This window comes from Cucumis melo, chromosome 12 (assembly GCF_025177605.1).
Source record: "Cucumis melo cultivar AY chromosome 12, USDA_Cmelo_AY_1.0, whole genome shotgun sequence".
Lineage (NCBI taxonomy): Eukaryota > Viridiplantae > Streptophyta > Magnoliopsida > Cucurbitales > Cucurbitaceae > Cucumis > Cucumis melo.
Window position 1 is genome coordinate 17939548 of NC_066868.1, and position 24487 is coordinate 17964034.

Genomic DNA, 24487 nt, shown 5'->3' on the forward strand with positions numbered 1-24487 from the left:
GAAAGTAAGGAATAGTGACAGATGAGAAATGAGAAAAGAAGTAGAATAATCCTAATCCTAATCATAGGATTATAATAACCTTTAGGCCAAACATAAAGTAAGTTAAAATAATCCACTCAACTCTTCCACTCCACTCCATCGTATGAGGGCCTAATAATTCTTTAATAGTTTCATGCATAGAAATCATTTAGACTTATGTTCACGAATGTATAAAGATTTTGTTTTTTTAGAAAAAAAACACAATAATACCAAACTTATGTTTCCTTTTTAAAACGTTTTTCATAAATGCTAACCAAAAGAAATAATGCCAAATTTTTTCATAAAAAACAACAAAAACCCAACATTTTCATAAATGCATTAACCAAAAGAAACACAAAAACCAGTGACCCTTTCAAAAAATGAGGGAAAGAAATTAACAAAGAAAAAAAAAAGAAAAAGAAAAAGAAAAAAAAAAGCTGAAAAACATATTTCCAAACCCAAACACGAAGAAGGAAGCCAAAAAAAAAAAAAAAGATGAAAATTTAGAAAAAGTAAACACAGACCAATACCGTCAAACATTGTGTGAAAAAAAAAAACCAAAAAGAAACATAAGGTCAAACCCAAGTATGCAATGCTATCTTACAACAAAAACCGAAAACCAAGATGGATTTGAACTTTTAAAATTTTAATTTAAAACAAGTTGAGAAACATAACATTGGGATTAAAAAAACAATATTTTGAAAAAGAAAAAGAAAAAGAAAAAGAAAAAGAAAAAGAAAGGAACAAATATCAAATAAAAAAGAAACAAAGAGAGGGAGAAATAAGGCGGGTAACGTGGGCAGTTTTGGCCCTCACAAAAATATCTGTCCACAACGCCACGCCCCCCTTCTTCCCATTGCCATTCCCATTTTCACACAAACCCCCATTTATTCCCTTCCCTTCCCTTCCCCCTTTCTTTCTTCTTCCGTACGTTAATATCTCTCTCTCTCCCTCTCTAACCCCTTCTTCCATTTTCCTTCTTTAAACCTCTCTCTCTCTCTCTCTCTCTCTCTCTCTCTCTCTCTCTCTGTGTGTGTTCAATGGCAGCCACATAATTTTCATTCCCTCTTCTCCTTCACCAACTTCACTTATGGGTGGCGGTTCCGTTGGAGCTTTGGTTCCTACTGTCAAAACTGAGCCTTCTACTCTCGACTCCACTCCTTCTTCTTCTCCTCCTCCTCCTCCTCCTCCTTTGCCTCCTTCTCCTCCTCCCCCGCCTCCCTCCGACCTAATGCCTCAATTCCTACCGGAGGATGCCAATGCTGCTGCTGCTACTCCCACTCCTACTGCCGCCGCCTCTCATTCTGATACCGATGATTTGGATAAGGATATGCTTTGCCCTATTTGCATGCAGATCATTAAGGATGCCTTTCTCACTACTTGTGGACATAGCTTTTGTTATATGTGTATTGTTACTCATCTTCGGAATAAGAGTGATTGCCCTTGTTGCGCTCATTTTCTCCGGAGTACCAGCATTTTCCCCAATATTTTGCTTGATAAGGTTTGATCGTCTTCACTTCTTTTTTTCTTTTTTTTATTTCACTTGTTTCTTGAATTGGATCTTTATTCCTTTCGTTTTGTTTTGAATTTTGATTGCTGTCTCTATTTGATTTTATGCGATTGTTAGTTGATAATCACATCTTAGTTTGTAGTTTTCAAGTACTTATGGGTGACTAAGTGCCTAAGATTTTGACACTTTGACTGTTCTTGCATTGGAGACCGTTCTATACTGTGAGAGATTGATCGTTTAATGCTATTTTTATATAATAATTAAACCATTCCATTATGGGCGAGATTATCTTTCTTTAATTTCTTTGATTGTTGCTGGTCTTCCCCTAGATCTGTGAAGTTTCTTAGGATATTTTTGTTATGCAATCTAGATTCTATATGTATGTTTGCTAATTTGTTTGAAATTTGTTTTTTGGAAAATTGTTTACTGTGGTCCTAATAGTGAATGTCTAAGTGTATCTAGATTTGGAGTTTGAAATATTAAACTATAGAGTTACATTAAAAAAGAAAGATATAAAATTCTATTAATATAGTCTTTCATGTTATAAACTTATTTTATTTTTGTAAAAAATAAATAGTATCACATACCATACTAAATTTTTTTTATATTTGAAATGTGGTTGTACTGAATTTACATGTTCACTAATTTTAGATATAAACATGATCTGTGATTCTGTTTTATAGGTTGCTATGCATAATTTACATGTTCATTAATCAATAATAATAGTTGAGATTTCATAATATAATAATTTTGTTATTAGAACTATTCTTGTGGTTTATAAAATATATTATCAAACACAGTATGAACATTTTCTTATTTTGGAATCCAATTTTGAAATATGCTACAAAATACATCCAAAAGTATTGAAAACATGGAATACATTTTTTTTTAACTGAAAACACATTTTTTTAATTGAATCTCTTGTTGTTTTATATTTGTCTTCAGATCACTAACCGTATGCAGTGTTCTTTTAAAGCTCAAGGGGCAATCAAGCGCAATTGTCTTCTAGGGCTTAAGCGCAAGATGCAAAAGAAAGTGCGGACTTTGTTTTTCATGAGGACTATATAAAAAAGTTCTACATTAAGAAGAGACAGCAAATCATAATTGAAGTGGAAATATGAAAAAAAGAAAAGATCCTTTAACGCAAGAAATTTTGCATTTAGGCTTAGTAAATTTGATTTTTCTAGTTAATAAATAAGGAAAACCCCTAATTATTACTGTTTAAGGAAATAATAATAAAGCCCCAAGGTGTAGGCTTTTGAGCCTTAGGGCTTCATGAAAGGGCTGTGCCTGCGGCACGCCTTATTTTATGAGCCTCACCTTCAAGGCAAGGCACCAGACCTAGATGTCGAGCCTCGGCACACACCTGAGAGTGCTTTTCAAAACACTGACCATGTGTAGCTTTACGTTACACTTGGAGCAAACTGTTTTGCATGTCATCTAAGCTATGGCTTTATAATTTGTGACATAGGGTACTAACATGGTAGAAGTTCCCAAAATCTTCACCATGCAGTAGTTTAGCTTGATGCTACTTCATTATGCAGTAGTTTAGCTTTATGCTAAAGTATTGCAACGTTTTATATTTAGTGTCTCATGCAATGTTAAATTTCCAATTATTCTGATGATACCTTGATCACATATTCATTTCAACTGAATGATTATGCAATATTGCATTCATAAAAAAAGGGGTCTCTTTTTCAGAAAAATAAAATAAATAAATAAATAAATAAAAGAAAAAAAAATAAGGGGTTGAATTTTCCAATTTGACCTTATGGTTTGGACAAAGTTAGGATTTAGTCTATGTGGTTTTAACAAACCATAAAGGATAAATTGAAGTTATATGGACTGAATTCTAACCTTTTTGAAGGACCAAGTTTGTAAATTAACCTAAAAAATGATTATGCAATGATACAAATCACGTTCTTAACCTAAATAATGATTATGCGATGATACAAATCAACATTCAATTTAGAATATTTCAGTTCAAACAAGGAGTAAGGATTCATATCTGGAAGGGAGGTTTTCCAATGTCTCGCCTAGTTGAACTATGTTCAAGTTGGTTTTTATAATTGAATATTTTGGCTCTAATATTTCAGTAATATCATGGAGGCTTCTTGTTGAAATTAAATTCTTATGCCCTTGTCTCGACTTTATTTCTAATGATTGTGTCATGATGTTTTTGTAATTCTAAATTGCATTCTTGAATTATGACATTGCAATGCATCTTCATGGTTACTTGCGATCATTTTTGCAGTTGTTAAAGAAAACTTCTGCTCGTCAGATAAAGAAGACTACATCCCCATTTGGATATCTTCAACAGGCATTACAAAAGGTCAGCACAATTTCCATTACAATATATATACATATATTTTCTTTTTCAGAATTACAACTCACCATCACTCCAATATGGAAAATGAACTGCAAAGGTTTGCATCATTACCTTCAACATAGGGTTCAAGGACAATATAGTTTTCTTAGCTGACTGTCATACTAGTATTTCCACATTTGCTAATGTGTGGATTTTAGTACAAACTTCCTATCACTAATCTCCTTACTATCATCCTCATCATTAAACAAGCTGAACTTTTCCTGCTCACCTTTGCCAGGGATGTGACATGACAATAAAGGATCTGGAAGAACTTTTAACTCTCCTCGCCGAGAAGAAAAGAAAAATGGAGCAAGAAGAAGCAGAGACAAATATGCAAATTTTACTTGGCTTCTTGTATTGCTTGAGAAAGCAAAAGCTCGAGGAGCTTAATGAGGTCTCTTTTACTTTGATTATCATTTTTTTGTTTCTTGCTTATTATAAATTGGTATATGAATTTTTCTTTACTTCAATGATGATAGGTGTTTCTGGTTCAAAAAAAAAAAAAAAAACGAAAAAAATAATAATAAAGAGCAACAAACAAACAAAAAAAGTACATGAACAAGTTTATGTGCTCTTATGGAAAAAAAGAAGTTTTTTTTTCTGAGGTTTGGTTGGCTAACCTGTCCATAATTTGATTGGCTGTTTTTCAGTGTGTAAAAGATAGTAACGACTAGATCTAATATACTGAGTAACTAATGTTTGGAATTCAAGTAAGTTTAACTTTATCAAGTTGGAAATGAACTTAATGTTACTAGAAGAAGTAACTATTTTGATTAATGACTACGATTGAAGAAGTACAAATTACTTTGATTAATGACTAAGATTAAGTTAGTAGTCTAGACATAACTAAATTTGTCCAGGGCATCCAAATTCCATTTTATGAAACTCTATTTTTCAATCAAGTATTGGACAATTCTTTTAATATTCTCTGGCACATTGTCGAGTTTTTATTTTCCTTTGTTTTGGACAATGTTCTACTGAGTTCTTATTCTCGTTTGTTTCGGACAACGTTCTACCAGGTAAATAATTAATTTTATGTTGATGCTTTAATTCATTTGTAAATATGTCCACAAATGTGCTGCCTGCCTTCAGAGGAATGACCATACTTTAGTATAACCTTACATGGAGTATGGCTAAGTTTAGCTTACATGTGTATAGAGGGTATTATGTTTAGGGATTATCACTGTATTACCAGCATTTTAGAACGTCCAGTTTCGGTGTATGCACCAAGCATTTTCCCATTATAAATACAGAGGATCTCCCATTGATTCATTCAAGAATATCTTTTGTTGATTTGCTTCGTTATTTATTTATTTTCTCATTATAGATACAAGCTGATCTTCACTACATTAAGGAAGATATAAGCTCTGTGGAGAAGCAGAGATTGGAACTACATAGGTCTAAAGAAAGGTATTCAGGAAAAATGAAAATGCTGGCCGATGACACTGTATCCACAAAATCACGGTCTTCATTAATCGACAAGCATGGAAATGGAATTAATAGTGGCGTCCAACGGTCACAAGGCTGGATGAGTTCTGGGAATTCCCCCAACCCTAGAGCAGATGCGAAGATACAATTAAGCTCCCAGGGACCACTTAGAAAAGATGCTTATTGTAGTTCAGATTTGCATTCTATTGCACAATCTGGACTAACTGTAGCAAATAAAAGGCGGGTTCATACACAGGTAAAACTTTTGTTTCAATTTAAATTTCACTTTACAGAAAAGTTATCACAATGGTGTTAATCACAGACTGGCTTCTTAGTCGGCAAAATTGCAATGATTTGGAGATTTAATTAGTATTCTCTGAAACAATAATCAAGGTGATTGTGAAGATTGTAGATATTTGATTCTTGGATCTAGTGATGTATACTTTTACAAATATCATTATGACTCAAGATCTTAATAATTATCTTTCTATTCCATATTTTTAACCAATGAATACAGTGACACTCTAGTTTTTGATTACACACACTCAAAAATTATGTTTGTCTTTCATTTTTCCGCTCTTATATAGTAAGAGGTCTTGTTGCTATTTGCCTCCTTGCTGAATTTTATGAATAGTGTATTGGTGAAACTCTGGAGTCCGGATCGATATTTCTTCATTATGGTTTTGGTACATTCATGTGGAATAAACTCCTTTGTGAAATGTGAAGTTCATTCTCCTTCCCCTAAAGTCGAGTCTTCTTTTTGTTAGATTTTGACCTAGGACTCCTGAAAACAGCATTCTTTTTAAGAATATGCCCAATTTCAGCTATTTTGTAGGTAATACGGATCTAGCAGGACAGAAATATTTGAGAGTTGTTAATAATGCTTAGACCAAAGTCTTGGTTTCTTACCAAAAAAAAAACAAAACAAAACAATAGCTTAAGCTGAAGTGGGCAGTTAGCTTTTCTGTTTCTATCTTTTCCTGGTACGAGGAATGTCAAGTCTTAGTTCTGTTGAAAGCTTATGTTTGCAGATCTTGTATTGTTGATTCTCTTTCCATTGCTTGACCTATTTATTAATATTTGTGATATGAAAACCCAACTAATTGGAATTAAAAACCCTTTTGGGATGAGAAATCACTAAAACCTCCCAAATCAACTTGATTTCAACCTTAAGGATCGGGGTAGACACTGATTGCCTTAAAGGTCAAATATCTTAAGACAAAGAACAAATTTCTCAGTCCAAGATTTGAGTACTCCACAAGATAAGACGATCAATCCCATTTGAATGTTCTTGGCATGCAACTAGATACATGAATTGCAGAATTCAAGAAGCTCTCCTGGCTAAACTTGAAAGAAACACAAAGAATCTTTCCCTCCAAACAACCTAATAGCAAGGCTGAAATGGCTTCCTATCATAGTAAAAAGACAAAATCCCTTACTTGATAAGTAAAAAAAGGATAAAAGTTGAAAATATTAAAATTACATCAAAATTGTTAAATTAAAATTTAATTAATAATTTGATGCTTGGGCGGTTAATATCAATTCGCGATCTGTTTTTCATTTCTATAAACAAAATATATATTACTTTTGATCAAGGATAAAATAAAGATTTGGGCATTTAATTCCTCTTTTTTTTTTTTTTTTTGGGAAGAAGGAGAGAGGGATTAGGAACAGAATTTGTCACCTAAAGCAATGAACGAGGAGGTCAGGACTTTTTCTACAATAAGGAAAGTGCGGTCAGCCGATTAGAAAAGAATTCTTCCTAGTTTGCTTTATGTCAACATCTTTCAAAACTTCACCAACATCTAGTTTGGGGGAGCTGTACATTAATTTATTTTCTATCTTTTTTCATATTGATTTTTTTTTTTTGTGAAATTAGGAAAATTTAGCTTGTCTGCGCTGATTAAATCCATCTAGTGATTCTATTTTGTCAACCGTTTTAAGTTTAGAAATAGCATTGTTAAAGTGAAATGGAATGCCTACATTACTGTCCGATTCAATTATTGACATTTAAGTTTTATCCTTTTCTATAGTTTAATGAATTGCAAGATTGCTATCTGCAAAAACGACGAAATTGGAGGAAACAATTGTATAAACAAGAAGATAGGGACATAAAGTTTAGTGGCGGAGAAAGTTATAATCCAGCTCTTGAAGATTTTCAATCTGTGCTAACTTCTTTTATGCGATACAGGTACATTTTTTATTTGCTTATTTTAATTAATTGGCATTTGTTCTCTAGTGAGTGTTAGCTGGCATAATTTACTTCTGTCTTATCACATGGCTTATGGATTAGCCGATTGAGGGTCATTGCGGAACTTCGACATGGCGATCTTTTTCATTCAGCAAATATTGTATCAAGGTGAGGGATTTTGATATAACATTATATATTCCTATTGGTTGGGAATTCTGCTGGGGCAATTATTTTACTTGATCATTCTAAAACTTGATTTATTTAATAATAATGCACTTTAATTTTGACAGATCATGGTACAATTTAGCCTATAGTAGATATCTGGTTTAAATTAGAAAATAAATTTAGTTGAATTTGAAGTTACTTTTTGCCCTAAGGTACCTGAAACATTTTGTTAACAATATCAAGGATGACCACAATTGTTACGGATTTTGAATTAATGAGATTCTTGTGACTGACATTTATTTTGATAAATTACTTTGAGCCTTCTTCAATCACCATTTTGTCTTTCACTGAGTCTGAGTTAAATGCATGTCCATTATTTTTAGGATTTTTCCTCAGTTGTAAAATTTCAGAAATGATAATCATGACATTCTTGTTTCAGTATAGAGTTTGATCGTGATGACGAATTCTTTGCTACAGCTGGTGTCTCACGTTGTATCAAGGTTTTTGAGTTTAGCTCGGTAAGGATTTAACGTTTCTTCATTGGAAAACTAAGTGTTTGGTATTAATAGCTAATGAGACACATGTAATATAATAATCTGTCAATTAGATACAGAAGATGGTGATACTATGATTTCATATTTTCAATATTCATTTCACATTTACTGTAGGAATTATTTTCTGCTATTCATTGGCCCATTTGTTTGTTTAGAAAGTTAAATTTTCTTTCAAAATTCATTTGGTAAAGTCTATTTGTAAAAGTAAGAGTCAATCTACGGAAATGTTAACATCTCTGGAGCTGCTAAGGAAATTCCATTCTAAAAATCTTGGAATTGGGAACTTATGTAACATTTTGAATGGGTTGATGAAACTTTATTCCTACGTACATGGATTATAATTCATTACTTTCAAAACTCCAAATTCATCTGAAGAAGTAATAAATGAATATACACAATATGTGGTTTTAAAAATTTGAGTTGTTTGAAAGCACAAAAGTTATTCAAGGCTTAAGTATGAGGCCGAACTTCTCTTGTGAGGTGTGCAATGGAAAATGTAGGTAAATTTTTATATATACACTAAAATCTATAATTATATTAATAAGATCGGGAATGTCTTAAAAGTAGTTTTTTTAGGAGATCATTGAGTGGAATGGACCTTTCTAGTTATTGGTTTCATAATAATAAGTCTGATAATTAACAAACAAAAAATTGAAGTTTAAGCATGACTCAACTAGACTTTTCTTGTGAGGTGCACAATAGAATAGAAGAATATAGATAGTTTTATATATATTCTAAAATGAAAGGATATGGAACCCTGGTCCTTTGGAGGGGGGTGCAAGTCTTTCTTTCATAATTTGGTTCATCCTTCTCCCTTTGGTATGTTGGTTTTTGGTGCTTTGAATGACTAATATTCCTAGGAAAGTAAGGTTCTTTACATGGCAAGTTTTACGCGGTTGTGCTAACACGGTGGACTGGGTTTAGAGGAAGTGTCCCTTGCTTGTTGGTCCTTTCTATTGCATTCTTTGTCGTAAGGTGGAGGAAGAGCTGGACCATATTTTTCGACGCTCTAAGTTGGCTAGTTCAGTCTGGGATTCTTTCTATCATACACTTGGCGTTGTGGTTGCCTGTCACAAAGATTTTTGTGCAATGATTGAGGAGTTCCTACTCAACCCACTTTGTGGGGAGGGTCACTTTTTTTCTTTTTCAGGGATGTCTGCTATTCTGTGAGTTCTGTGGGGCGAGTGGCCTGGTAGAACTAGAGATTTGGACAGAGGGACTCTAATGAGATTTGCTCTCTTGTTTGTTTTCATGTTCCTTTGTGGGATTCAATTTCAAAGGCTTTTTTTAATTGTTCTTTAGGTGTTATTTTGCGTAGTTGGAGTCCCGTTTTATAGAGAGTTTATTCTATAGGTGTATCTTTCCTTCTTTTCTCAATGAAAGTGGTCATTCTCATAATATATATACATAGTGTCCTAAAAACCCCTCTCGGGTGCTCACTTAGGCTTGAGGAAGATATTGAATGTCGAGAACAACTGATAAATATTGGTTAATGAAACTTACAGGGTATATCTTTGTTTAAATTGTTATGGCTTTGTATTAATCATCCATGAGGGAAATACAGAGTACAAATCTGCCTAATGTTTTATGTAATGGTTCATGACCATACGATATACCTGTATCCCTTTTTTTTGTTTAATTTATTCTCAATATAGATGATGCAAATATAAATTATTTACCAAATATCAATAGTACTTGCTCTTTCCAGGTAGTAAATGAACCAGCAGATGTTCACTTTCCAGTTGTGGAGATGTCTACTCGGTCAAAACTTAGCTGCTTGAGCTGGAACAAGTACACAAAAAGTCATATTGCTAGTAGTGATTATGAGGGAATAGTAACTGTCTGGGATGTTAACACTCGTCAGGTGGTGGCCATTATCTATTTAAAGTTTTCTTAGTTTGTCAATTATCTCCATTATTTGGTCATACCTCTCTTTTTTAACAGGCTCTTTTCCTTTTAGAGTGTTATGGAGTACGAAGAACATGAAAAACGAGCTTGGAGTGTTGATTTTTCACGTTCTGAACCTTCCATGCTTGTATCAGGCAGTGATGACTGTAAGGTATTTGACTGAAGCACACGCTATCTTGAATTAGTGAAGATTATTGATTCAAAATTAGATTTGTGATTGATACTCATAAGTGAGGATTAACTAGCAATTCCCTAATTTCTGCATTGCAATTTTTTTCATCTTTTTCAATGGTTAAATTTGTAGCAGAGAATATTTAAACTTGTCAACTGTGCACTTGGAAAATGCTATCCTTTGTTGGGTCATATCTGTCAACTCGCCAATATAATTTTGGATTCATGCTGAAACTGGTACTACCACATGATTTGTAGAAATTGTCCAATACAGTGGTGTATTACTCAAGTCTGGGTCAAAGGGTTAATAGTTTGTCAGTTGTGGGTGGTTTTTTCTTAAACAAGTTCGTTTCCTGCTTACTAACATCAAGTTACAACGCTAGGTTCTTTCCATTATGTTTTTTCTGATTCTATTCTCAGGTGCATTGCTCTTTTTCTTTTAACAGGTCAAAATTTGGTGCACAAGACAGGAAGCTAGTGTGTTTAACATTGACATGAAGGCAAATGTTTGCTCGGTCAAGTACAACCCAGGATCTAGCTTATACGTGGCTGTATGTCTATTTTGGTCTCTTTATACAAATATCATAGCTAAAGATTTTCTGACTCTTGTGAACACCCTCTGCTTGCACAATCTGGCAAATCCTTCTCCCTAACACTAAAGCATTTTCAGGTGGGTTCCGCTGATCATAATATCCACTACTACGACTTGAGAAATATCAGCCAACCGCTGCATGTTTTTAATGGCCATAAGAAGGCTGTTTCTTATGTGAAATTCTTGTCGAACAACGAACTTGCTTCTGCATCAACTGACAGCACTTTGCGGTTGTGGGATGTAAAGGAAAATCTGCCTGTGAGTTATCGTCTTGATATGTTATCCATTGACATCCAAGATGAAGTTAATCTTATGAAATTGTGCTCCTTGTTCCCCTCTTTTTCGTCACTCGTTAATCTTTCTTGCCAAATTCTTAAACTTTTTCGCAAAGGACATGGTGTGGTTATTGTGCTTGCTGGAACTAGAGATCTTGTCATTGTTATGACTCAGACACCTCTTCTTCTCTGTCTTCTCTCTGATTGTATACAATTTAGAATCGTTCTTTCTCTGTTAAGCAAATTTAGAAGGTTATGGAAAAGGAGAACTAACATATTTTATATATCATGTTTGGGAGTGATTATGAACAGTTGAAATCACTTTTGTTCTTTTCAAAATCACTTTTGAAATGGTTTTTAATCATTCAAAACTCAACTGTAATAGTGTGAAGTCTGCATTTAAAGTGTAAAATTGAATTAAGTTTGAGTGATTAAAGGTGTTTCAAGGTGATTTTGTCTCAAACCAATATAGAGCTAAAGTGTACAATTTACTGATTCGTCTCTTTATAATTATTTCAGCTGTGTGTGTATAGAGGACACACAAACGAGAAGAATTTTGTGGGTCTAACAGTTAACAGTGAATACATAGCATGCGGCAGTGAAACTAATGAAGTTTTCATTTACCACAAGGTTATCATTTTTATTTTTTCACCATCTTGTTTTCAACTACATAGATTTTTGCTTGTGATGAATATTATCAAGTTATTAAAAGGCAATTTACTTGCAGGCTATATCAAAACCAATGGCTTGGCATAGGTTTAGTTCAGATTTGGAAGATAATGATGAAGATGCAGGTTCATATTTCATAAGTGCTGTTTGTTGGAAGAGTGATAGCCCAACAATTTTAACAGCAAACAGCCAAGGAACAATCAAAGTGCTGGTACTTGCACCCTAAATCCCAATAAGCTTGAGAGACAGAGAAAAGACAAGGAAAGTATAATAAGGTAACAAAATTCCTCACCCTCAGTCTGTGTATATGGTGATATTGATATTACTTCCATGTATATCACCTTGTAAATTTGGTTTTCATTCAACTTCTGTGGAAAGGGTGGATTATGCAATGGACTCCATCTCCTCACTTAGATATATTCTTCTCTTTTTTTGGGTTAGGGTTAGTGGGAATATTGGTAGAAATATGTGATTATTTGCAAGCTAAGTTTAGAATGAATATTTGTTGGAGAGTTGAAAAGAGTTCAATACATAGTTTGAAATACTGCAAATGTTTGTATATTATAACATTGAACTTTGATGGGGAGAGACAAATGTAGACATTCATAAATACTTAGAAGTTATGTAAAGGAAATGAAATGAAATTTAAACTTGATTATTGTCATTCAAAATTTCTCTAAAACATGCAACATTCTCATTTATTCTCTTAGAACTTCTATTACTTGTCTTTTCCAAGCTCTACTGACAATTTTGTTTTTGTTATTTTGTAAGCTTATCGATATATTTTTTTTTTATTACTTATTTGTAAATATTATTAAACTTGATTAGTTGTGATGTATTTTGTTTTATTGAATAAGTTCAAAGTTCTAATTTTGAATTTTTAGTTGGATTTGGACTTGAATAGTACGAGATGGTATAAATTCTGCATTTTAATTAACTTGAATTGTTTGAGATATTGTAAACTTGGATGAGGTTTGGTTAAATATACCAAATGGTTCCTAATTTTTGGGTAGTTCTAAATTAAGTACGTATTTCTTTTAAAAATTTCAAATTCACTTTGAATGATACTCTTGAAAATGGTTATAAAAGATAGGTGTAGGAATCTATATGGCCATATTGTCCAACTAATGTGTCAAATCTTTTTGCTATTTACTTCTTTTTGAGAAAAAATATAGAGGAAGAATTTGAACATCTGATGGCATATGGCTTAACGAGCTACGTAAAATTTATGGAATGTGAAAATGTAGCTGGAAATATGGTTGGAAATTAGAAGAACCAACTTATAAAAACACGATCAAATCAGTTTTATTGATGAATTTAATTAAGTCTTCAGGAAAATTTTTTCATAATGAGGGCTGCATTTTGTTAAAGGTTGAATGAGAAATATTGGACCAATTACAACGTCATTTTTCAAATTAGTCACAAAATTGGGAAATTGGTTTTTGGGCAAGTGAATGTCGGTTATTGTGTGCCTTCTTCTCGACTGTTGAAACAAATATTCTAGTTTGGTTCAAATTGGTTATAATTATTTTAAAGGCTAACGAGAACAATAGTAAAATAGAACTTTGGATAAAATAAATTTAAATTAATAAAATAGCAAAATTGAATAATATGGAAAAAAAAATATACATTGTAATAATGTCTTAAATGCTTCTATCTAAGTGAAAAACTTGTACATCAAATACAATTATTTAACAAACCACAAATACTCCATAATTAACTCCCCTAATTAATTCAAACTCCTAAAAAACAAAGCTTACATGTATCCTCTCATTTTTACAGCACAATAAAAGCAATTAACACCTATCAAAATCCTAATTTTCCTCAAAACCCAAAAATCATCACCATCAAAGTTTTATCCCCTTTAAACCTTTAAAGTTTTTTAAACCTTCAAAGTCTTCCAACAGTTGTAGAATCGATTAGAGCTTCCAGCTTTATCCCCTTCAAACTCTTCAAAGTCTTCATACATTCGGTACAAAGCAAAGGATTTTCTACTTGCCGAGTAGCTTCTTCCTCAAAACAAAAAATATGAACAAACGTAATTTGCGTTGAAATCAATTAACACCTATCAAAATTCTAATTTTCCCCCAAAAGTCGAAAATGATCACCATCAAAACTTCGTCCCCTTCAAACCTTCAAAGTCTTTTAAAACTTCAAAGTCTTCCGACAGTTGCAGAAACAATTGGTTAACAGATTGAACCATATTCATTATATTCAACAAATCGACATATTCATAGTTTTCATCCACTGTATTTTCCATTCGCCATAACCATACCTTGTAACTTTGATCGATTCCATTGGCGTACAAATGATATCGAACTATTAAGACATCCTTAAGTAAACGATTCCTGCATTTCAAACATGGACATTTTATTGAATTAGAACCTTTGACATGACACAAACGAAATTGAATAAACATTTCGACTCCTAAATCATATTCTCTAGAAATCTTGTTTTCCATCATCCATGTTTGTCCATTGTGTAGATGTAGAAAACTTGAATCTTCTAAAAATTTTCTCTAAACAAACTTGATTACAAAAAAGATGGATGACAACCGAAGGAAATCAATCAGTAACTACATTCTATGATATATATATATTTCATGTAGAAACTACTAGAAACTAAAAGAACACGCAAAAGATGAAGACTTGGGTTCATATGGATCATTAGGTAAACAAAATGGTACACCTCTACAACTACATATTGTTATAGTTTTCCTTTTCTCTTAGCTGAATGCAAATACCAAAGTTCGTAACTATGTAACATTTTGATTGAATTAGAGGGAGGAAATAGAAAACTGAATCAAAGTTAAGGTACTAAAAAGCTATTTAAAAGTCTTTAGATGATTTGTCTTTCAATGTTAGCTTCGTTGATTTCAGTGTCAATTAATATTCTTACCAAGAAAAGAATGAAGGTAAAATGAAATTTTCATGGGAATAAGTATACAAGTTAAGTCAATTACAAAGTTAATTAGAAGCAAAGACCAATAACTTAAAAAGTAATTATTTATGCAATGGGATGTTTTAACTAGGTTGGTTCATCCCACCTACTCTCACCATACCCTGATACTTGTAATTAGTTGCGTTAATATTTAAAAGAAAGTTTAATATGTACAAAGAGAGCTACATATCAAATTCTAATTTTTAAAATTATAAGAAATTTTAAGTTCTCTTTGTTTAAACCCAACCTAACACATTTGCATTGAAATAGAATTCATTAAAACTATAATATTATTTTTAAATAATCACAACTCTCCTTTGGGGTAGGAGGTATAATATAATATCAAAAGAATTAGAGAAAAAACAAGAAGATATAATAACCACAAACAACCAAAGCAAACCTTTTAAGAAGAAAAGTCATGCTTAATTACAGTTAAACTAAAACTCGCCAACTTAACGTATGACTAAAGCATTATACATCTATGGTATGATCAAATGTACAAATCTCCTCCTTTAATATTTCGTGAGCTCAAATCTACCAAAAACTTAGAATCTACATATAATACTTAATTCTCCCCCCACATTTTAACTTGATATTTTTGAAAAAAAAAAAAATCTATCTATACACTTTTATCTCAACTTTATATTATTCTAAAAGTTACATTTTTTATCTTCTGTTTTATTTTTAAATTATTAGTTCTCTAGGTATATTTAATTCAGTACTAGAAAATTTAAATTTGAAGATCGGTTCACATATATGGATGAGTATAATTGGTGGCATAGTTGCAGCAATATGGAAGATCGTTTATTTTTCTTATACAATATAATCTTTAAGGAAAATATTGGAATACAAAAATTAGATTATGAACTCCAAAGCCAAGTTGTAGTGATTATATTGATATATATAGAATATACGTAGTCAAAATGAGAGCTTCATGACCGCATGCATAAATATTCTTCTCCTCACTATTTTTCCGCAGGCACTTTGTTTTCTTTAGGGTTCTTCTCTCTCACTCATTTCATTGGTCTCCAAAGCAATAACGGAAGAAGGTGAAGGTATATTGCATTGTTTGTTGAGATTCCAATCTCTATCTCTCCTTTCTTTCAATCTCTAACACTCGAAAAATTTAGTTTAGTTTTGATTTGACCATTCTCTTTCAAATTATTATATTTGATTATTTAGTTTTGAGTTTGATTTTAATTTAGTTTTTAGATTTTAAAAATATACATTTTTTATTTCAAATTTACATCTTATTCTCGATCTTAATTGTTAATGTTTATTCATTTCATCTAATTAATTAAGTTTTACTATTTTTTCTACCTTTTAAACATTTTTACTTACATAACTATTTTTCAATTAATTTAATACATGTTAACACCAAACTTGGGAGGCTATTTGATGGTATTTTGACTCTTTTTCCTAATATATATATATCTTCTTTTATATACGTTTCAACAATTCTCTATCTTTCTATTTGATGGTCTTGAAAGCAATAATTGTAGTTGAAGAGATGTCATTCATTGTTGGGATTGGAAGGCTCTCTCTTTATGTATATCTATTCTATATATATATATTGAGAATATTTGTGGTTTTTTAAGATGATATTTATATACTAATTTTGCACCCTTCTTTCTCGTGGGTTGCCATCCATCCATGAAAACTCCCCAATTTCACTGATCGGAAGAAATTTCTAAAACGGTAGCTTCAAATTTTGGGCATTTTCTAAATCCTACCTTCATACGTTGGATTTTAAACATACCCTTCATCCACTTAGAACTCTACAATTTCAAAATTTCTTTAAATGAGTTCCCCAAAGAAGCATTTACAACCATAAATTTGCTCCTCACAATTAACATTAACTCCAAATTCTACAATTTTTATTATTTTATTTAATTCTTCCATTCTATACCTTCTTCCCACAAGAACTGTTGTTATAAATTGTAGGGCAATGTTACTTACGTTGTATTTCAATATTGTAACAGGGAGGAGAAAACTGAAGAATCGAAAAAAAACGCCTGAGATCCTTGTATGGCCAGTCGCCAGCGTTTGAAATCCTTGAAGGTGGAGTTTGGTCCTCTCATACCAAATGGAGATGGTCGATGATGTTTGCAGACGAGGTTGAGGGGAGTTTTCATTCATTTAAAATAACTTTTATTTTAATAAATTTGAATAAACAAATATTTTAATACTTTTACCTTTTATGATAACAAAAATCTGTCATGGAAAAGTATATTCCGAAAACAACGATGCGAATTTTGACATTTACATTTTTTTCTTCCCTCATTTCAATTGGGATGGATCAATTTTCTTGTAGTGCTAATTCACCTGCCCAAATAGAAACTAGAAATATAACCGGGCAGAAACTAGAAATATAACCTCAAATTTACCAGAAACGTTTCAAACACCCAATAATTTGTTACCTTCCCTTCAACCATCCTATCTCATGATCATAAGAGGCAAAGCAGGAATTTTCAAGCAAGAAAACTTGGTCTCTCGTGTTCAAACAGATTATCACTGTGCCTACACAAATTAAAGATGTTTCCACTACGCCATAGTGGAAACATGCCATGGATATGACAAATACTTTGCCTTTATCTTCGACTACACTTGACATCTTGTTTTCTCGAAACCTTCACAAAATGTGGCTGGGAACAAATGGATATTTTGTTTAAAACGAAATGCAGATGGGTCAATCTAATGGTATATATAAAGCACACCTAATTGCCAAGGGGGTTCATCAACATTTTGGCACTGATTTCTTGAGTAAGCATTATATCACTCTTATTATCTCACTTTTCTTTCGATTCTTCTCCATTAGTCTAAGTAAAAAGCAATTATAACTTGTATTTCTACAAGTTATCAACCTACGACTTCGTCAAAACGTTTAAGTTTTAAGATCCCTTGGTACTTCCATTATTTAGTTTTTCTTATTTAAGTTTTAAGATTTGCCGATTCTAACGACATCCAATCTATATATCTCAATTGAAGTGCACGTATTTATTTACTAATTATTATGTTAAAGAATTAATAAAAAGGAAAGTAGGAGGGTACTGAAGAAGAAGCAGGCGAAAAAGAATGGAAAATAGAGAAGCAAGAGAGAATTAACAAATACTGTTATATACTAACAATTTGTATTTTTTTAAAGCATTTTTTAAGTTTTCTGATTGACTTGAGGACCTGTTTGGAGCAGAAATAATAATGTTTTATGAGTATAAATATTAAATATATAAAATTTAGATGTTTGAGATTTAAATGTTTAGGATAATTAGTGTATATGGATTAGATATGCATGATAATTAATATCTAAAAAGTTTACACAAGGAAACCAAAAGAGGTTTTTACATATTAAATCTTCTTTTAACCTCTTATTTTCAAAAATGTCTTATGTTTGTCTAACTCCATCGAAAAATTAGTGAAACAAATAGGAATAAGGGTATACTTGAAATTCTAAAAAGTTTAGTAACATTTCAAATAGAAAACATTAATACCGTTCTTCTAAAATAATCTGTAAGGATATTTTTGAATTTTATTAGAAGTTTATGGATATTTTTTAAAATTTTAAAAGTTTGAAAGATATTTTTTAAACGAATAAGAGATTTTAGAGATATTTTGTATAATTTATAAAAAAAAATCAAGATATTGCAAGACATAAAGTGATTTTTTTTTTAAAATAATGTTATTTTAAAAAATAATATCAAAAATAAGGTAAAAGCGAAAATATTGACAAAAATAAGGTAGTGAAGTAGTAACGAAGTCTACGACTTTAGTGAACTGGCCGCCTACTAAGCCGAAGTTGTGGATAGGGTTCATGAATTTTGTGAGTGGTCATCCACATTTCTTTATTGGTTTTCTTTATATATAGTAAATATTCCATGTCTAAATTCCAATCCTAAAAAATATTTTTCTTATTAAATTAATATCAACTTTCCAGTTTTAATTTGATTATTTCATTAACAACTTATTTATTCATTTTCTCTCTTTATTTATACATACATACATACATTAAATATCCCAATTTTCAATTCTAAAAATATGTTTTCTTATTAAATTGAGATCACATCCGATTTTGATTTGATTATTCCTTCATTAACATTTATTTTTTCATGAATAATTTTTTTAAGGAAGAATATGTGGGTCAAATTGATCAAAGTATGAATGACGTGGACTAACGGTGATAGACATTAAATATGCACGGTAGAAATTGGATCGAGATTCTACCATAATCGCACTTAATTAACATGAAACCCTAAACTGTAAAATAGTTTGAAATTAGGGAATTTTTAAGAAAACTTACATTTGAAGCTTTGATTATTGCTTGAACCACTACTAGGGTTGATCTACTATCCTCCAGACTCAAAATCCGGTTGTGGGACCAGTTGAATGAAGGAAACTGGAAGAGAGAAAGAAGATGAAAATGGTATTGAGGAATAGGGTTGTGCTTTAATTAATTTTGTTTTTAAAAAATAAAGGTAGAACAAGCAACCCATATTTACAAATTTGGTCTTAAAAGAATCCAACCCTTTCCAAAAGACCCAAGAGCCCAATTTATAGTGAGTTTACATACAAAGTTGCATGTACATGCAAGCTCGTGGGCCAACAACACAAAGTCCACTAGAGAGTGGACTTTTTGTATTAATCAAATGAGAAAACCTAGCTCACTAGAGTTAGTGGATTATCCAACAAATGTTGGATTTTTCCACTAACTATGGTCCAAAGGGCAAAAATATCATTTAGTCAAAGTCAAACGTTGACTTTTCAAACCAAAAGTCAACATTTTGACCTTTTATAATTTTATCGGTCTTGAGTAATTTCGACCTACCGAGCATGAATCCGTATTTATTTTCTCAAGATTCAAATCACATTTAAATATATTGATGGTCAAAGTTTGACTTTTCAAAGTAAAAAGTTAATGTGTTGACTTTTTACATCTTTGATTATTTCTATCATTTTTGAGCTTTCGAGTATGAATCCGCATTCATATTTTCCATCATTTGACTCATTCCATCATACTGTTCTAAGTTTATTCCATATGAATTAAGTAGGGGAACCTAATGGACCTATAGATCATTGGCTTCAACGATCCGATATTAACTGGCTAAACTCTTTCAGACCAAGCTAACCAACATTCATTAACTAACGGGGTTATTCCACTAAAGTCATGTAGTTGTACTCTCTTCACTATAGATATATTTGTGTCCATTTTATATAACTAGTAAGTTAATTCTTCACAGGTTGTTCATAAGTTTGGCTGGGTCAAATTACCATTTTATTTCGGAGACTACATCTTACTCCTTAAGTCCCACTAATCTAGTATTGAACAACTGGTTTAAGGTCCAACCTATAAACCGAATTACTCTCGGGCCAATGAGAAGGTGTGCTCCTTGTTCAAGACTTGGATTCAGTCTTTAAAGGAACAACTTATCTATTAACCCCAAAGCGGATATAAGTGAATTTTGCACCTTATGACCCCCAGCTATTCACCCAATCTTACTCATGAAATGGGAGGCTTGTTGAGCCAATGTTAAAGAGCTGCCTCATCTATGCAGATCTAAGGATAATCTCGTGTGAATATGAGTTCATAGTTAGCTCATGATTAATATTAAGTTACCTAGGTCATCAATAATCAAAATAGTTAGTTTTAAATAATAAATGACGTTATAACGTAAAAGTGATTATTTCATAGTTCATTCTTATGTAAACTAGACCTAGGATGCCTCCACTTTCATGTCTCTACGTGAACGACTCAATATCATATAGTTTGTACTAACTACAAAGCGAGCCGCACCCATAGTAACGTATCCAACCTTTATTCATATACTATAGACCATTTTAGGCTATATACTCGTATTTGATCTACGTTTATGTCTTTACATAAAATTTAAGTTTACTTAAAATAGTCTTAGGACTTTAGTTTATTTGATTTAAGATTATAGTATTAAATTTCTTAATAACGACTTTATTAAATATAATATGATTATAAACTACGAGTTTTAAAACTACCATATTTTTTATAGTTTGAGATTATAGTCCATTTCTAAAATTTATTTTCGTATTACTCTATTTTGTCATTATTTAAAAATAATTCCCACAAAGTGCTAGAAAAAGAAACACATTTTAGCATTCAATTAACGAATTGAACAACTTGAACAAATCGAACAAATCGAACATATCGAACCCAAATCGAACAAATGTTAAGTGCCAAACTCACACAATTTGAAAAGAAAGAAATTTAGATGGATCCATCACGATTGATGGATGTGTGAGTTTGTTCAATCTGACGGCCAAGAGAAAAAGGTCCCACTTTTGATGGTTTAAACCTCAGCTGTATCCAAACCCATCCTCCTCTTCTATCTAGGGTTTTCCCTCACTGAACTTTCGCCTACAGTTCTCTTTTTTCTACCAACACCTCGCTATCTAACTTCATTTTTTACCTTCACCCAATTCGATTCGCTTACTGGGGTTTCCTTAATAATCCGGTTCTGTAAGTTTGCTTCCTTCTTTCTTCGAGAAATCTTGCAATTTCTTAACTTTTGTTTTCTTTTTTTGTAATTTGTTGTGTGCGGTTGAATTTTCTGCGTGTTGGGAAAGTGGGAGAGGGTTTTTCTTTTTCTTTTCCTTTTTTTTTTTGAGCTTTTATCTTTATGGGGAAATCTGGGTCTAGAAAGAAGAAGGGTGGTTCCAATCATGCTTCTTCCGCCGTTAATTCGACTCCAATTGCTAATGGGGGTGTTGATTTGGATTCTTCTATCTTTTTGAAAAGAGCCCATGAGTTGAAAGAAGAGGGTAATAAAAGGTTCCAAAATAAGGATTATGTTGGTGCTCTTGAACAGTATGAAAGTGCACTTCGTCTTACCCCTAAAACTCACCCTGATCGAGCTGTGTTTCATAGTAATAGAGCGGCTTGTTTGATGCAAATGAAGCCAATTGATTATGATACTGTTATCTCTGAGTGTACTATGGCCCTCCAGGTCCAGCCTCGATTTGTTCGAGCTCTCCTTCGAAGGGCTCGTGCATATGAGGCCATTGGGAAGTATGAATTGGCGATGCAGGACGTGCAGGTCTTGTTGCTTGCCGATCCTAACCATCGTGATGCTCTTGATATTGCTCAGCGGTTGAGAGCTGCTGTGGGACCTCGCCAGGAGGCTCAACAGGACCTTCAGAGCCGCCCGTCACCTGCTGCTTTAGGTGCCTCGGCGGTTGGTGCCCCAATTGCAGGCTTAGGTCCATGTTTGCCTACTCGACCGGTTCAGAAGAAGGCAGCAGCCTCCATTGGGGGTGCCACAGTACTTCTAAATAGTAAACTAGAAAAGCATCAAGGGGTTGTACCTACTGAAAATGGCCCAGCTGAACCCAAATTGCAATTTCCCAAAGTAGTCTTGAAGCCTTCAAGTGGACCTGCAAAGGCTCCTAATGTAAGTGAAGATAAACTAAAGGAAGATTCACTTTCTTCTTTGTCATCACATGCTCAAAGTCTAAACCAAGAACCTAAGGTTCAGTTGAGGCCTTTGAAGCTTGTTTATGACCATGACATAAGGCTTGCCATGATGCCAGTGAATTGCAGATTCAAAGTGCTTAGAGAGATTGTGAGCAAACGCTTTCCCTCATCAAAATCTGTTTTGATCAAGTATAAGGATGCAGATGATGATTTGGTGACAATAACCTGTACAAGTGAACTTAGACTGGCGGAGCTTTGTGCTGATAGCTTTGTTCCTAAGGATGCTGAAGTAGATAGACCTGCTTCATTTGGAATGCTTAGATTGCATGTCGTAGAGGTGAGTCCTGAGCAAGAGCCACCTTTGTTGGAAGATGAGGATGAGAAACCTGTCGAGAGTGAAGAATCCAAGGGAGATGATAGTGAGCATGTTTCACCTCTCGGGGAGTCTGTGGCAGAAGCTACCGACTCTGAAAATGATAAGATAGAGAAAGAAGATCTGAAGGAGAAACTAGGAGATTCGGAAGATCCTGAGTGCAAGGAAGTTGAGATGGATGATTGGTTATTTGAATTTGCTCAACTTTTCCGCACCCATGTTGGTATTGATCCAGATGCTCATGTAGATTTGCATGAGCTTGGAATGGAGCTCTGCTCTGAGGCTCTTGAGGAGACGGTTACTAGTGAAGAAGCTCAGAATCTTTTTAACAAGGCAGCATCAAAATTCCAGGAGGTTGCTGCTTTAGCTTTCTTTAACTGGGGTAATGTTCATATGTGTGCTGCAAGGAAACGCATTCCTCTCGATGAGTCATCTGGAAAGGATATCGTGGCGGAGCAGCTTCAAACTGCTTATGAATGGGTGAAGGAGAAGTACACCCTTGCAAGAGAGAAATATGAAGAGGCACTTTTGATCAAGCCTGACTTTTATGAAGGTTTATTGGCCCTTGGCCAACAGCAGTTTGAAATGGCTAAACTTCACTGGTCTTTTGCACTAGCTAAGAAAATAGACCTTTCAAGTTGGGATTTTACAGAAACACTTGAGCTTTTTGACAGTGCAGAGGAGAAAATGAAAGTAGCGACCGAGATGTGGGAAAAATTGGAGGAGCAGAGGGCAAATGAGCTAAAAGATCCAACTGCAAGCAAGAGGGAAGAGTTGTTGAAGCGACGAAAGAAACATGCGGGCAGTGCAGACAATGAAATGCAGGGAATAGGTGGTCAGCATGAGGTTTCAGCAAATGAATCTGCAGAGCAAGCAGCTCTAATGAAATCCCAGATCCATCTATTCTGGGGCAACATGCTTTTCGAGAGGTCCCAAGTTGAATGTAAAATAGGGACAGGAGATTGGAAGAAGAACCTTGACGCTGCTGTAGAGCGCTTCCGACTTGCTGGAGCTTCTGAGGGTGACATTTCTGTTGTTTTGAAGAATCATTGTTCTAATGAGAATGCTTCAGAAGGCGATGATAAGAAGAGTGTAAACAATAAAGGCAACGTGAATCAAGAAAAGGAAGTTATCATTAAAGAAGTCAATCAAGTATCATCTGGGTAGCTGATACAAATGATGCTACCATAACATTATACGACGACAGTGTTGAAACCAATTGCTAAAATTCACTACAACGAACAAAAGAAAAGAAATCACATTGTTTTTCAGCCAGGCATTAGGATGATTCCTTCCAACGGATGCTCGATACACGGAGCAGCCATGTGTAGAGTTCATTGGGGCAGGTTATGAATTCCGAATGAACTTTGTTGATCATTTCACAAGTAATCAAATAATTTGTCTGCCAGATTGATGATATTTATCTTGAAGAAACGAACTGATTCTGGTTTTGCCTCAACTTTTTCCATTTTGTGGTAAGGTTTTGTTTGGATATATTAATATATTTTTTCCTAGATATTCTTAATGAGCTTGTCACTTCATGTAATATCATAACTTTGGCCGTGGCTGCAACTGGAAGGAGGATGGTTTTGGTTATTTTATGAGGTTTTTTTTGTCCTATCAGACAATATGTAAAAGCTTTCACCTTAATATTTTCTATCACAACAGTCAACGGTCTTGAAAATATGGTTCAATTGGTGTTGTTTTTAATGGCTAATTGTGTGATGAAATGAAGGAATGTACCGTACAATTCACATATATTAAGGTAGTTCTGTCGGTTGGGAGGAGGACTCTTGGAATGCAGATTCTTGGTAAATGGATTTTTCTAGTGAAAAATGCTATCAATTGTTACTGTTTATCTTTTTGTTATTCTTAAGATTTAAAATGCCT

At 33.2% G+C, this 24487-nt stretch overlaps 2 protein-coding genes across 2 annotated transcripts; both read left to right on the forward strand.

Annotated features, from left to right (window-relative positions):
• Window positions 1-822: 822 nt before the first annotated feature.
• Window positions 823-12520, forward strand: LOC103498239 (E3 ubiquitin-protein ligase COP1-like). The gene is made up of 13 exons (XM_008460765.3): window positions 823-1519; window positions 3783-3860; window positions 4135-4290; window positions 5224-5580; window positions 7358-7515; window positions 7618-7683; window positions 8120-8198; window positions 9943-10098; window positions 10195-10293; window positions 10760-10864; window positions 10984-11163; window positions 11700-11810; window positions 11908-12520. The coding sequence occupies exons 1-13, from the start codon at window positions 1109-1111 to the stop codon at window positions 12073-12075; spliced, it is 2124 nt and encodes a 707-aa protein (XP_008458987.2). The 5' UTR covers window positions 823-1108; the 3' UTR covers window positions 12076-12520.
• Window positions 12521-21032: 8512 nt separating this feature from the next.
• On the forward strand, window positions 21033-24198 carry LOC103498240 (protein CLMP1). The gene has a single exon (XM_008460766.3). It carries the CDS (start codon window positions 21431-21433, stop codon window positions 23762-23764), a length of 2334 nt encoding a protein of 777 aa, XP_008458988.1. The 5' UTR covers window positions 21033-21430; the 3' UTR covers window positions 23765-24198.
• The last annotated feature ends 289 nt before the right edge of the window (window positions 24199-24487 follow it).